The sequence below is a fragment of the Desmodus rotundus genome, chromosome 10, assembly GCF_022682495.2.
Source record: "Desmodus rotundus isolate HL8 chromosome 10, HLdesRot8A.1, whole genome shotgun sequence".
NCBI classification, from domain to species: Eukaryota; Metazoa; Chordata; class Mammalia; order Chiroptera; family Phyllostomidae; genus Desmodus; species Desmodus rotundus.
This window is the reverse complement of record NC_071396.1, coordinates 58286247-58299599: the sequence shown is the minus strand read 5'-3', so window position 1 is coordinate 58299599 and position 13353 is coordinate 58286247. Positions and strand designations below refer to the sequence as shown.

At 39.6% G+C, this 13353-nt stretch overlaps 1 protein-coding gene across 5 annotated transcripts in view; it reads left to right on the top strand.

Moving 5' to 3' along the window:
• KBTBD12 (kelch repeat and BTB domain containing 12) overlaps positions 1 to 13353 on the top strand; it is a 174455-nt gene that overhangs the window by 51035 nt on the left and 110067 nt on the right. For 4 of the 5 annotated variants that reach the window (XM_053912571.2, XM_045187927.3, XM_024580527.4 and 1 more), the window contains one exon: positions 9133 to 9330. The exons of the other annotated variant lie outside the window; for it this stretch is intronic. In XM_053912571.2, the coding sequence (XP_053768546.1) occupies positions 9133 to 9330 (198 nt within the window). The remainder of the gene's footprint in view (positions 1 to 9132; positions 9331 to 13353) is intronic. 5 annotated transcript variants of the gene reach the window in all.

Genomic DNA, 13353 nt, shown 5'->3' with positions numbered 1-13353 from the left:
GAAATAAAAACTTGGAATGGTGTCCCATAAATTATTTCAAATGGGCTTAATTTAATCTCACTTCAGGGCACTACTCTAATCTGGAGCAAGGCAGCAGGAAGTACCTTGTCCTATTTCAAATGTGTTTTCTGGCATATTTTCATCAGGATATTCTTTACTGTGTGGTTCTTTTTTCTCACTCATCCTTATAGATTGGGGTCTCCAGGATGCACATAGTTTCTATTGAATCTGTAGTGCCTGTTCTGTCTTCCAGGAGATTTCTGAAGTGAATGATGGTCCATTGTCACTTTGAATGCTTTGAGGAAGTTCAAACCTAGGGATTATTTATTGAGTAGAGGTGTTGCTACCTCAGCTGCTTTCTCTTTTTTTACATATTTTTTATTGATTATGCTATTACAGTTTTTCCAATTTCCCCCCTCCACCCTGCTCCCCCAACCCTTTAGCATTCCCCCCCCACCTTAGTTCATATCCATGGGTTGTACATATATGTCCTTTTTTTTTATTGTTATTCAATTACAGTTGTATGCCTTTTCTCCCCATCCCTCCACCCCACCCTAGGTGAACCCACCTCCCTCCCCCCCCTCCACTCTCCCCCTTGATTTGGTCCATGTGTCCTTTATAGTAGTTCCTGTACATATATGTCCTTTGAGTCCTCAGTTTCCTATACCATTTTTTATCTCTCCCCATCTATTTTATGTCTACTAATTATGCTTCTTCCCTGTACCTTTTCCCCCCTATTTCTCCCTTCCTCCTCCCCACTGAAATCCCTCCTTGTGGTGTCCATTTCACTGATTCTGTTCCTGTTCTGGTTGTCTGCTTAGTTTTTGTTTTTGTTGTTTTTCTTTTCTTTTAGGTTCATTTGTTGATAGTTGTGAGTTTGTTGTCATTTTTTGTTCATATTTTCGATCTTCTTCTTTTTCTTACATAAGTCCCTTTAACCCTTCATATAATAAGGGCTTGGTGATGATGAACTCCTTTAACTTGACCTTATCTGGGAAGCACTTTATCTGCCCTTCCATTTTAAATGAAAGCTTTGCTGGATAGAGTAATCTTGGACGTAGGTCCTTGCCTTTCATGACTTTGAATACTTTCCAGCCCCTTCTTGCCTATAAGGTTTCTTTGAGAAATCAAATGATAGACTAGTGGGAACTCCTTTGTAGGTAACTGTCTCCTTTTCTCTGGCTTCTTTTAGGATTCTCTCCTTATTTTTAATCTTGGGTAACTTAATGATGTTGTACCTTGGTGTGCTCCTCTTTGGGTCCAACATTTTTGGGACTCTCTGGGCTTCCTGGACTTTCTGAAAATCTATTTCCTTTGCCAGATTGGGAATGTTTTCCTTTGTTATTTGTTCAAATAAGTTTTCAATTTCTTGTTGTCATTCTTTTCCTTCCAGCATCCCTATAATTTGGATATTGGAACATTTCAAGTTGTCCCAGAGGTTCCTAAGCCTGTCCTCATTTTTTTTGAATTCTTGTTTCTTCCTTTTCTTCTGGTTGGGTTTCTTTCTTTCTTTTGTTCCAAATCATTGCTTTGAATCCTGGTCTCCTTCCTGTCATTGTTGGTTCCCTTAATATTTTGCTTTATTTCACGCTGGGTATCCTTCATTTGTTTTTTTCATTTTTTGACCAAGCTCAATCAGATCTGTGTGCAGTAATTTTGATTACCATGGCTTTAAATTCTCCATCAGATAGGTTGGTGATCCCCTCCTCACTTAGTTCTCCTTCTGAGGTTCTCCTCTGTTCTTTCACTTGGGCCATATTTCTTTGTCTTGGCGCAGCTGATAGGTTGTAAGGGGGCGAAGCCTTAGGTATTCACCTGGTCAGGGCAACCCTCTTTGTTGCGCTGTGGTGCTGCCTGTGGGGGAGGGGCCAGAAAGAAAACAATGCAGCTCACCCTCTCATTTCTAGCACACTTTTCAACAAACTCTGGTGTGAGATTGGAAGTATCTCCCACTGCAGCAACCCCAGCCATAGCCCACAGTCACCTCTGAGTCTCAGTTTTCCCCTTAAGTCAGCCCCTCCCCTGCAGCCTGCAGAGCTGGGCAGCCAGCCCCACCCCCAAGGCTGCCACATCTAGGTAGTTTTTCTGAGTTGGCCCACAAGGTCTGTCACCTTACCAGTCTGGTTGTTCTGGTTTATTTTTTCTTTAATTCCTTGGTTGTCAAAGTACCATGCAGTTAGATTTTCTGGTGCTTTTGGTTGTTGATTTTAGATTATCCTCCTTTTGGTTGTTCTCCTCCTTTTGGTTGTGTGAGGAAGTGAAGGGTTTCTACCTACACCTCCATCTTGGCTGGAACCTCAGCTGCTTTCTCAGTTCTGGTGGGGTAAACCTCTACCCATCTAGAAAAGGTGTCTACAAAAACTAATAAAAATTTAGTTTCCTATGGTTTTAGGCATCTATGTAAGTCAACTTGCCAGTCCCCAAATGAACATATCCTTTTTTATTGTACCTGCTTTCCTGTTAAAGCACTTCTGTCTTAGGATTGTTTTTGGCCCATGTCTGACAGGCTTGGATAATCTTGCGAATGAGGATCCTTCAAACGTGGTCTAATGAGATCCATTAAAGCATACCTTCCAGAATGGGTCTCTTCATGTAGGTATATGAAGATGGAATACACTAGAGCTTCAGGGAGTCAGATCACACCATGAGAATATTGATCTTCCATACAGAATTAGGATCAGTGGTAGAGAATCCCCATTCATGGGTCCATTCCTCATCTCATTCTGTGTAATGGAGTTTAAATTTTGGCAAGACCAAGTGAAGAATTAAAGCCCCAAGATGTGTGGCCCTTGAGTGGTTTGTCTTGCTGCTTTATCAGCACCCTGGTTTCCTGGCTTGTTTGGGAACTGTCCTTATGGTGTCCTGGAAAGTACACTGTGGCAATCTGTGTCAATAGATTCACTGCCTCTAGGAACTATAAAATTTCTTTTTCATTTTGATGTCCTTATTCCCTGGGGTAAGAGCCCTTTTTCTTTCCATATTGCCCCATGGGCATGGACTACCATGAAGGCATATTTAGAGTAAATGTAGATATTAACACTCTTAATATCTACAAGTTATAAAGTTCTTAGAAAAGTTCTAAGGGAAACTTAGTGAGGGCTATCAGTTCAACCTTTTATGCTGAGGTTCCTACAGCAAGGGCTGAGGCTTCTATTACCTTATCTATGGTGACACTGCATACCCAACTCATCATTGACTGTTCTTATTGAAGCTGCTCCTATCTGTATATAATTCCCTGTCAGGTTCTGTCAGTGTCTGGTCCAATAGATCCAGTCTGTTAAAATAAACTTTGTGAATGATTTTTAAGCAATCATGTTGGTGATCTGAACTTCCCTCTGAGTTTGGGGTTAGGGTGGCCAGGTTTAAGGTAGTGGAGGTTTGTAAGGTAACATTTAGGCTGTCTAATAAAATGGCTGTCATTTTCCCATGTGCTCTGTCATTACCAATACCCTCCTTTCTATTCTAATAGGGTTAGGACCTGGTATGGCACAAATACCATAGTAGGTTGCCTCAGAGTAAATTTCTCTACTTCCTGTAAGATGTCACAGGTAGCTGCTGTTACCTGGAGGCATGGTGCCCATTCTTTTGTTGTGTGATCCAGTTTCTTTGAAAGATAGGCTATGGTTTGAGGAGTATTTCTCAGGGTCTTGGTTAGTACCACAAGTTCAATTCTTTCCCTTTTATGACTGTATAATTGGAAAGGTTTCTATAAATTGGGCAATCCCAGTTCAGGATTTTGTAACTAGTTTTTCTTTCAAGGTGTCAAATGCCACCAGATAGTCTCTGTACATTCAAGGACTTCAGAGTCTAGTCCTTCAAAAAAATTATACACTGGTTTCACTATAAGGCCAAAATTCGGGGTCCAAATTTGGAGAAGCCCTGTAATCCCTAGGAATCCATGAAGCTACCTCTGATTGGCTGGGATTTTATTATATCAATAACTTGTTTTTTATTGGTCTTCACTTTTCTAGTATCCTGTTTCAGTTGGAGTCCCAGGTATACCATCTCCTATTTGCAAATCAGGACCTTCTGAGGTGAATTTATATTGTCTTTTTGCCAAATTACTTAGGACTTTGATGGTGTTGATCAAACAGTCTTCATAACTATTGCTAGCTATTAGTAAGTCATCTATATATTGTAGAATAATTCTTTATTTCAATAGAATGTCTCTTAAATTTTTTTGCTAATATTTCCCCAAATATGGTTGGAAAATTCTTAAATCCTTGTGGCAACGCAATCCAACAGTTTTAAAGCATGGCTTTAGATTCTGAGTCCTGTCGTTCAAAGGCAAATAATAGTTGATACTGTTCATCTATTAGGATGCAGAAACCAGCATCCTTCAAGTTGAGGACTGAAAACAATTTGCTATCCCCAGGCACAGCAGTCATCAAAGTACGAGGGTTGGCACCATAGGATAAATGTCTTAGATAATGTCATTTATGACCCTAAGGTATTGTACAAATTAATATTCATCAGAGTGAGGCTCTTTGACTGGCAAAATGAGGGTGTTGTAGGGAGACTGGCATGGCCAAATTAATCCTGATTTTAAGAATTTCTGCACTATGGGTTGAATTCCCTCTAAAGCTTCATTTTTTAAGGGGGTATTGTTTTTTTCATAGGATCTGTGTCCCTTCTTCTAGATTAATTTTTATAGTTTGGATATTAACAGCTCTCACCTGGGATTCTGTCAGCACAGATGGTTTGATCGACCTACTCATAGTTCTCAGGTGGGAAGAGTTCACCTCTGGATTTTTCTAGGCAAATCTGGAGCACCTGAAACTGAAGAATATTTTCACGCATGACTCCTAACCATAATTGCTGCTCAGGGGAAAACACTTATGTGTGCAATTCCCAAAGTAAATCTTGGCCCAACAGTGGAATGAGGCAGTGTGGCATGTAGAGAAAACTATGTATAAGTTTTAGATTCCAAAGCTTGCATTCTAGAGGTTGAAGGAATGCATGTTTTGTAATTGTCTGGTCACTCCACAGCTGAACTTTTCTTGGTTAGTTTTGTATTTAGCACTGAGTATATAGCTCCTGGAACTGTGAGGAAGTCTATTAACTTTTTTCTCACCATCAGTTGTACCTGGGGCTCATGTGGGGAAATAGTAATAGGTCGGGAGGTGTCTAGGGGAGCCACCTGGGCCTCTTCATTTATCATCAGAGTCATCATTTCTCTTAACATTTCTCGAAGAGGATTTATTTATTTATTTATTTATTTATTTATTTATTCATTCTAGGAAGTCTTTCTGCAATGGTTTTTAAAATAGGTGCATTGATTAGTACTAAGTGGGTCATTTTCTTTTCCTTTTGAGTCCTGCCTCTCTTTTTGGATTCCCTGCTCTGTTTCTAAGAACATGGTGACCTGCTTTAATTTCCTTCTTTCCCCAGCATGGTAAACTTTATAGGCTCTGTCCACGACCCGGGAGAGATTCATTTCCAATATCCCATCTAAACATTGGAGCTTCCTTCTGATAACCAGGGCACTTTGCCTAATAAAAGTCATAATTACCATCAGGACATTTTCTGGTGCCTCTAGGTCAGCATCGGTGTGCATTCAACAGACCTGATAGATCCTGTCTAAATTTTCAAGAGGATCTTCATTTGGTTTTTGCGGAACAGCATGTATCATACTCAAGCTCTTTTGTTTAGTCACCCTTTTTTAAACTTTTTTTTATTTTTTAAATATATTTATTGATTATGCTATTACAGATGTCCCATTTCCCCCCCCCTTCACTCCACTCCATCCTGCCCACCCCCTCCCTCCCACATTCCCCCCCTATAGTTCATGTCCAGGGGTCATACTTATAAATTCTTTGGCTTCTACATTTCCTATACTATTCTTACCCTCTCCCTGTCTATTTTCTACCTACCATTTATGCTACTTATTCTCTGCACCTTCCCCCACTCCCTCCCCCTCCCATTCCCCTATTGATAACCCTCCATGTGATCTCCATTTATGGGGTTCTGTTCCTGTTCTAGTTGTTTGCTTCATTTGCTTTTGATTTTGTTTTAGGTGTGGTTGTTAATAACTGTGAGTTTACTGTCATTTTTACCTGTTCATATTTTTTATCTTCTTTTTCTTACGTAACTCTCTTTAACATTTCATATAATAAGGGTTTGGTGATGATGAACTCCTTAACTTGACCTTATCTGAGAAGCACTTTATCTGCCCTTCCATTCTAAATGATAGCTTTGCTGGATACAGTAATCTTGGATGTAGGTCCTTGGCTTTCATGACTTGGAATATTTCTTTCCAGCCCCTTCTTGCCTGTAAGGTCTCTTTGGAGAAATCAGCTGACAGTCTTATGGGAAGTGCTTTGTAGGTAACTATCTCCTTTTCTCTTGCTGCTTCTAAGATTCTCTCCTTCTGCTTAATCTTGGATAATGTAATTATGATGTGCCTTGGTGTGTTCCTCCTTGGGTCCAGCTTCTTTAGGACTCTCTGAGCTTCCTGGACTTCCTGGAAGTCTATTTCCTTTGCCAGATTAGGGAAGTTCTCCTTCATTATTTGTTCAAATAAGTTTTCAATTTTTTGTTCTTCCTCTTCTTCTGGCACCCCTATAATTCGGATGTTGGAACGTTTCAAGCTGTCCTGGAGGTTCCTAAGCCTCTCCTCATTTTTCTGAATTCTTGTTGCTTCATTCTTTTCTGGTTGGATGTTTCTTTCTTCCTTCTTATCCACACTGTTGATTTGAGTCCCAGTTTCCTTCGCATCACATTCGTTTCCTGTACATTTTCCTTTGTCTCTCTTAGCATAGCCTTCATTTTTTCATCTAATTTGTGATCAAATTCAACCAATTCTGTGAGCTTCCTGATTACCAGTGTTTTGAACTGTGCATCTGATAGGCTGGCTATCTCTTTGTTGCTTAGTTTTATGTTTTCTGGAGCTTTGATCTGTTCTATCATTTGGGCCAATTTTTTTGTCTTGACGCGCCTATTACATAAAGGGCGGAGCCTTAGGTGTTCACCAGGGTGGGGTAACGCTGGTGCTGTGCTGTGACACTGTGCATAGGGGAGGGGCCGAGAGGGAGCAATGGCGCTTGCTCCACTCTCTGCCAGATTTCACTCTCTCCCTCTGCTACCCACAATCAAATTGGGCCCCTCTGGTGCTCTTTCCTGAGTGGGTGGGCTTGTGTACGTTCTTGGCCCCTGTGGGTCTCTCCAACAAACTCTCCTGTGAGGCTGGGAGTTTCTCCTGCTGCCACCTCCACCCCCACAGGTGTTTTCAATCAGAGGTTTGAGGCTTTATTTCCCCATACTGGAACCCTGGGTCGCAGGGTCTGCTTCGCTCCCCTGCTTTTCCTCCTGGTTTATCTATTCGAGAATGTGGGGCCACAGGATCTGCCAGCCACCAACTTGTGGGGTCTGCTAGTTGCAGCCTGGCCTGCCCTGTTCCACAATCCGCCACCTCACTGGGTCCACCAGCTGCCGCCTTGCCTCAAGTCCTTTCTGCCCTGGCTCCCCGTCTGCACCCCTCCTACCGGTCTGGATTAATGTTTCTTCTTTATCTCCTTGGTTGTCAGACTTCCATACAGTTCGATTTTCTGTCAGTTCTGGTCGTTTTTTGTGTTTAAATTGTTGTTGTCCTTCTTTTGGTTGTGGGAGGAGGCACAGTGTATCTACCTATGCCTCCATCTTGGCCGGAAGCACCTGTGAAATAAATTTAAATACATAAAAAGTGGCCTTTGCCTTTAAAGAGCTTACAATACATCCACTTGAACAAACTCAGAAAGCATAGGAAAAGTTAAATATCTCATTAATTCATTCCAGACACACATGTCAGGTACTGTACTGGTTACTGAGGATGCAGTACTGAAGGCTGAAAAACAGATGATAATGCAAATAACCATCCAACTAGTGCAATGGTGGGCAAAAGGTGTTAAATAATAGTGATGTTCAGTAAATGCCATGAGACCAGAGAAGTTCTTCGTTTTGGTTTTGATATTGCTATAAACAATACAACCAAGCACCAATCAATACTCCACAAATGCAATGACTCTCTAGGACCCTCTCTACAGTAAAGAGAGCTGGTTTAGCCTGAGACCAGTACTTTAAAATCTTTTTGACTGTGCAGATCAGGGTTATAAGATTGGGTATGCATGAAATGAGGTCACTGATGGAGGAGTGTCTGCAAGTACAGGAGTGTCTCTCCTTCCACTGAATTCAGCTTAGTCTCAGGAGCCATATTTCAGGTCAGGAAATATGGCCCTGACAGTTAAAAACATTCGTTGTGGTACTTGGAGGAGAGAACAAAAAAGATTGCTTAAAAATTTTGTGTTTATTATTACAGTCAATTGGAAGTTCTTACACAATTACTTTTCTTGTGGAGGGTTGTACTTAGTCATAATATATAAAAGATATTTCTGTTACTTGCTACAGTATCTGGATTTCTGGGTCTAATTTGTATCTCTTTTAAGGTACTTGTCATGATCTCCTTCACTTATTTGCATACATAACTATTTCTACCCCTTAACTTCTTAATGGCTAGAAATATACCTTATTTGTCTTTCTAAATTCCCTTTATCACTTAGCACATTGTCTTGCATATGTTAGGCAATCAGCGACTACCTGTTCAATTAACTGTATCATCCAAAAGTGGAAGATGCACTGGGCATTTAGATTTGAAGGCCTTCCTTTGATCCTTAAACCTTAAATTTACCAAAGAATTGTCCTTTCCTAATGGGGAAAATTTATGCAGCTCAAGAAGAGAGGAAAAGACAGGCTTGCGATGATGAGGAATGAAAAGGACACATCTCTAGCTAGCAAGATCAGTGAAATCATTGCTAATTATCAATAGGAAGGCAGATGTCAGAGTCAAGTTACCCTCACATTCAAACCTGGAGTTCTTATTCTATAGGAATTACTCATTGTGTCAACCAGTGTTGGATATTGTATAGAATATAAAACCTGCAATGGAATCAGCATCATGCATAAGAACAAGTAGATGGAAAACTGTGACTAGAAATGACATTAAATTTGGTTATGGAGTACCTAGTAGACATCACTATTGCTTAGAAGTAGCACTGGGCACCAAAGAGGAAGATCAGAAAGCCTAGAAACATCTGATACAAACCATAGCAGTAAGGAGGCTATCTACAATGAAGTGTCTGTTCTTATCATTCTCTATAGGTGGAATTGGCTGCATAGGTCGAGACAAGGGCCAGATTAGAAAGTGCCTGGATGTGGTGGAGATCTATAACCCTGATGGGGACTTTTGGAGAGAGGGCCCCCCTATGCCAAGTTCCCTGCTCTCTCTTCGAACCAATTCTACCAATGCAGGAGCAGTGGATGGGAAGCTGTATGTCTGTGGAGGATTCCATGGAGCAGGTATTGATCCATTTAAAAATGGTTTATAACTTTGGTGTTGATTTGACTTCCCTTAACTGACCCAGTACCAAAAATAAGCCTGAGAACAGTATGAGGACTGGTAAAAGCATGGATTTTAGTGTTCAGTGATCTTGAGTAACTCACCAAACCTTTGAACTTGAGTTGCTACATCCACAAAATGGAGCTACTGCCTCCAAAGGATACCATAAGAATAAAATGACATCTAGTTTATAATGTGAATATGAGGAGACATCAGAGAGGGAAGGCCTGATTGTAGGACTGAATAAGAAATATTTTACAAAAACCAGAGGGGAGTGAGGAGGGGATAGTGGGGAGAGGGGTTTTCAGGAATTACTGTAAAGGACACATGGACAAAACCAAGGGGGAGGGTGGAGGTGGGGGAGGGAGGTGGGTTTGGCTGGGTTGGGGTGGAAGGATTGGGGAGAAAATGCAGACAACTGTAACTGAACAACAAAAAAAAAATGTTTAATTAAAAAAGAAAGAAAAAATATTTTTATTTTTAATTAGAGTAGACATTCAATATTATTTTATATTAGTTTAAAATGTACAACATAATGGTTAGACATTTATATAATTAATGAAGTGATCCCCCAATAAGTGTAATGCCTGCCTGGAACCATATATAATTATGACAATATTGACTATAATCCTTGTGTTGTACTTTTCATCCTCACGGCTATTTTTTAACTACCAATTTGTACTTTTTAATCCCTTCACATTTTTCACCCAGCTCCTTCTAATCTGGCAACCCTCAATTTGTTCTCTGAATCTTTTAGTCTGTATCTGTTTTGTTTGTTCATTTTTGTTCTTTAGATTCTACATATAAGTGAAATCATATCATACTTGCCTTTCTCCATCTGACTTATTTCACTTAGCATAACACCCTATAGGGCCATCTATTTTCTTGCAAATGTTAATATTATTCTTTATCATGGCCAGTCCATTGTATATATGCTCCACTTCTTCTTTATTCATCTATTGATGGGCACTTTAGATGGCTTCCATATCTTGACTATTGTAAATATTGCTGCATTAAATGTAGGGATGTTCATGCCTTTTCAAATCAGTGTTTTGCATTTCTTTGGATAAAATCCCAGAAGTGGAATTGCTGTGTCATATAGTACTACTCTTTTTCACTTTTTGAGGACACTTCATACTGTTTTCCATAAGGCTACACCAATTTGCAATCCCACCAACAATGCATGAGAGTTCTGTTTTCTCTGTATCCTTGTTAATGCTTGTTGTTGATTGATCGTAGCCATTCTGACAAGTGTGAAGTTATATCTAATTGTGATTTTAATTTGCATTTTGCAGATGATTAGTGAACTTGAGCATCTTTTATTATGTCTATTGGCCATCTGTATGTTCTTTGGAAAAATGTCTATTCAGGTCCTCTGACCACTTTTTAATTGGATTGTTTGCTTTAGGGGGTTTAAGTTGTATACTTAATAAATTTTGGATATTAACCCCTTATCAGATGTATCATTGGCAAATACCTTGTCCTGTTCAATAGGTTGATTGATGCTTCCTTTGCTGTGCAAAAACTTTTTAGTTTGATGTAGTCCCATTTGTTTATTTTTAATTTTGTTTCCTTGCCCAGGAGACATATCCACAAAAAATATTACTACGAGCAATATCAGAGACATTACTACCTATGTTTTCTTTCAGGAGTTTTATGGTTTCATGTCTTACATTGAAATCATTAATCCATTTTTAGTTTATTCTTGGTATTGTACAAAAAGGAGTCTAGTTTAATTTTTATGTATCTGTCCAATTTTCCCAACACCATTTATTGAATAAACTGTCTTTACTCCATTGTATCCTTGGTCATATATTAATTGACTATATAGATGTAGGTTTATTTCTGGGCTCTCAATTCTGTTTCATTGATCTATGTGTCTGTTTTTAAGTCTGTATCATGATGTTTTGATGACTATAGCCTTGTGGTAAAGTTTGATATCAGGTAGCATACCTCCAACTTTGTACTTTCTGGGTCATTTGTAGCTCCATATAAATTTTAGGATTATTTGTTCTAGCTCTGTGAAATGTGCCATTGGTATTTTCATAGGCATGGCATTGAATGAATATATATAAATATATATTCATGCCTTGGGTAGTATGGACATTTTAACTATATTAATTCCTCCTAACCATGAGCATGATATACTCTTCCATTTATTTGTATCTCCTTCAATTTATTACTTCAATGTCTTATAATTTTCAGAGTATAGGTCTTTTACCTATTTGATTAAATTTATTTCTATGTATTATTTAAACCTCACTCAGACATGTTTCCATTGATTTTCAGAGAGAGAGGAAGGGAGCGAGAGAGAGAGAGAAAGAGATGTGAGAAAGAAACATCGATCTGTTGCCTCTCGTATGTGCCCCAACCAGGGATTGAACCCACAAACTAGGCATGTGTGTCCTGACTAGGAATCGAACTGGCAACCTTTAAGTGCATGGAATGACACTCCAACCCACTGAACCACATGGTCAGGGCCCTAGGTATTTTTTTTCCATTTATTTTATTTTATTGTTGTTCAAGTACAGTTATCTACCTTTTCCCTTCACCTCTCCCCCCGCACCCCAGCCAATTCCACCTCCCTGCCCTGATTACATTTCCCCTTGTTTTTTTCCATGTGTCCCTTTTAATTGTTCCTGAAAACCCTTCATTCTTTCCACCCCCATTATCCCCTCCCATCTACCTTCTGGTTACTGTTCATTTGTTCTTAATTTCAATGTCTCTGGTTAAATTTTGTTTGCTTCTTTGTTTTGTTGATTAGGTTCCACTTAAAGGTGAGATCATATGATATTTGTCTTTCACCACCTGGCTTATTTCACCTAGCATAAGGCTCTCCAGTTCCATCCATGCTATCGCAAAGGGTAGCTTCTTCTTTCTTTCCCCATCATAGCATTCCATTGTGTAAATGTAACATGGTTGTTTGATCCATTCTTTTATGGATGGGCACTTAGGTTGCTTCCATCACTTCGCTATTGTAAATTGCGTTGCTATGAACACTGGTGTGCATATGTTCTTTTTTAAAAAAAATATATTTATTGATTATGCTATTACAGTTGTCCCATTTCCCCCCCAACTCCACTCCATCCTGCCCACCCCCTCCCTCCCACATTCCCCCCACATAGTTCATGTCAATGGGTCATACTTATAAGTTCTTTGGCTTCTACATTTCCTACACTATTTTTACCCTCCCCCTGTCTATTTTCCACCTATCATCTATGCTACTTATTCTCTGTACCTTTCCCCCCCTCCCCCTCCCACTCCCTTATTGACAACCCTCATGTTCTAGATGTTTGCCTAGTTTGCTCTTGTTTTTGTTTTAGGTGTGGTCGTTAATAACTGTGAGTTTGCTGTCATTTTTACTGTTCCTATTTTTAATCTTCTTTTTCTTAGGTAACTCCCTTTAACATTTCATATAATAAGGGCTTGGTGATGATGAACTTCTTTAACTTGACCTTATCTGAGAAGCACTTTATCTTCCCTTCCATTCTAAATGATAGTTTTGCTGGATACAGTAATCTTGCATGTAGGTCCTTGCGTTTAATCTTGGGTAATGTAATTATGATGTGCCTTGGTGTGTTCCTCCTTGGGTCCAGCTTCTTTGGGACTCTCTGAGCTTCCTGGACTTCCCGGAAGTCTATTTCCTTTGCCAGATTGGGGAAGTTCTCCATTATTTGTTCAAATAAGTTTTCAATTTTTTGTTCTTCCTCTTCTCCTTCTGGCACCCCTATAATTCGGATGTTGGAACGTTTCAAGCTGTCCTGGAGGTTCCTGAGCCTCTCCTCATTTTTCCAAGTTATTGTTTCTTCATTCTTTTCTGGTTGGATGTTTGTTTCTTCCTTCTGGTCCATATCATTGATTTGAGTCCCAGTTTCCTTCTCATCACTATTGGTTCCCTGTACATTTTCCTTTGTTTCTCTTAGCATAGGCTTCATTTTTTCATCTGTTTTTCGAACAGATTCAACGAAGTCTGTGAGCATATT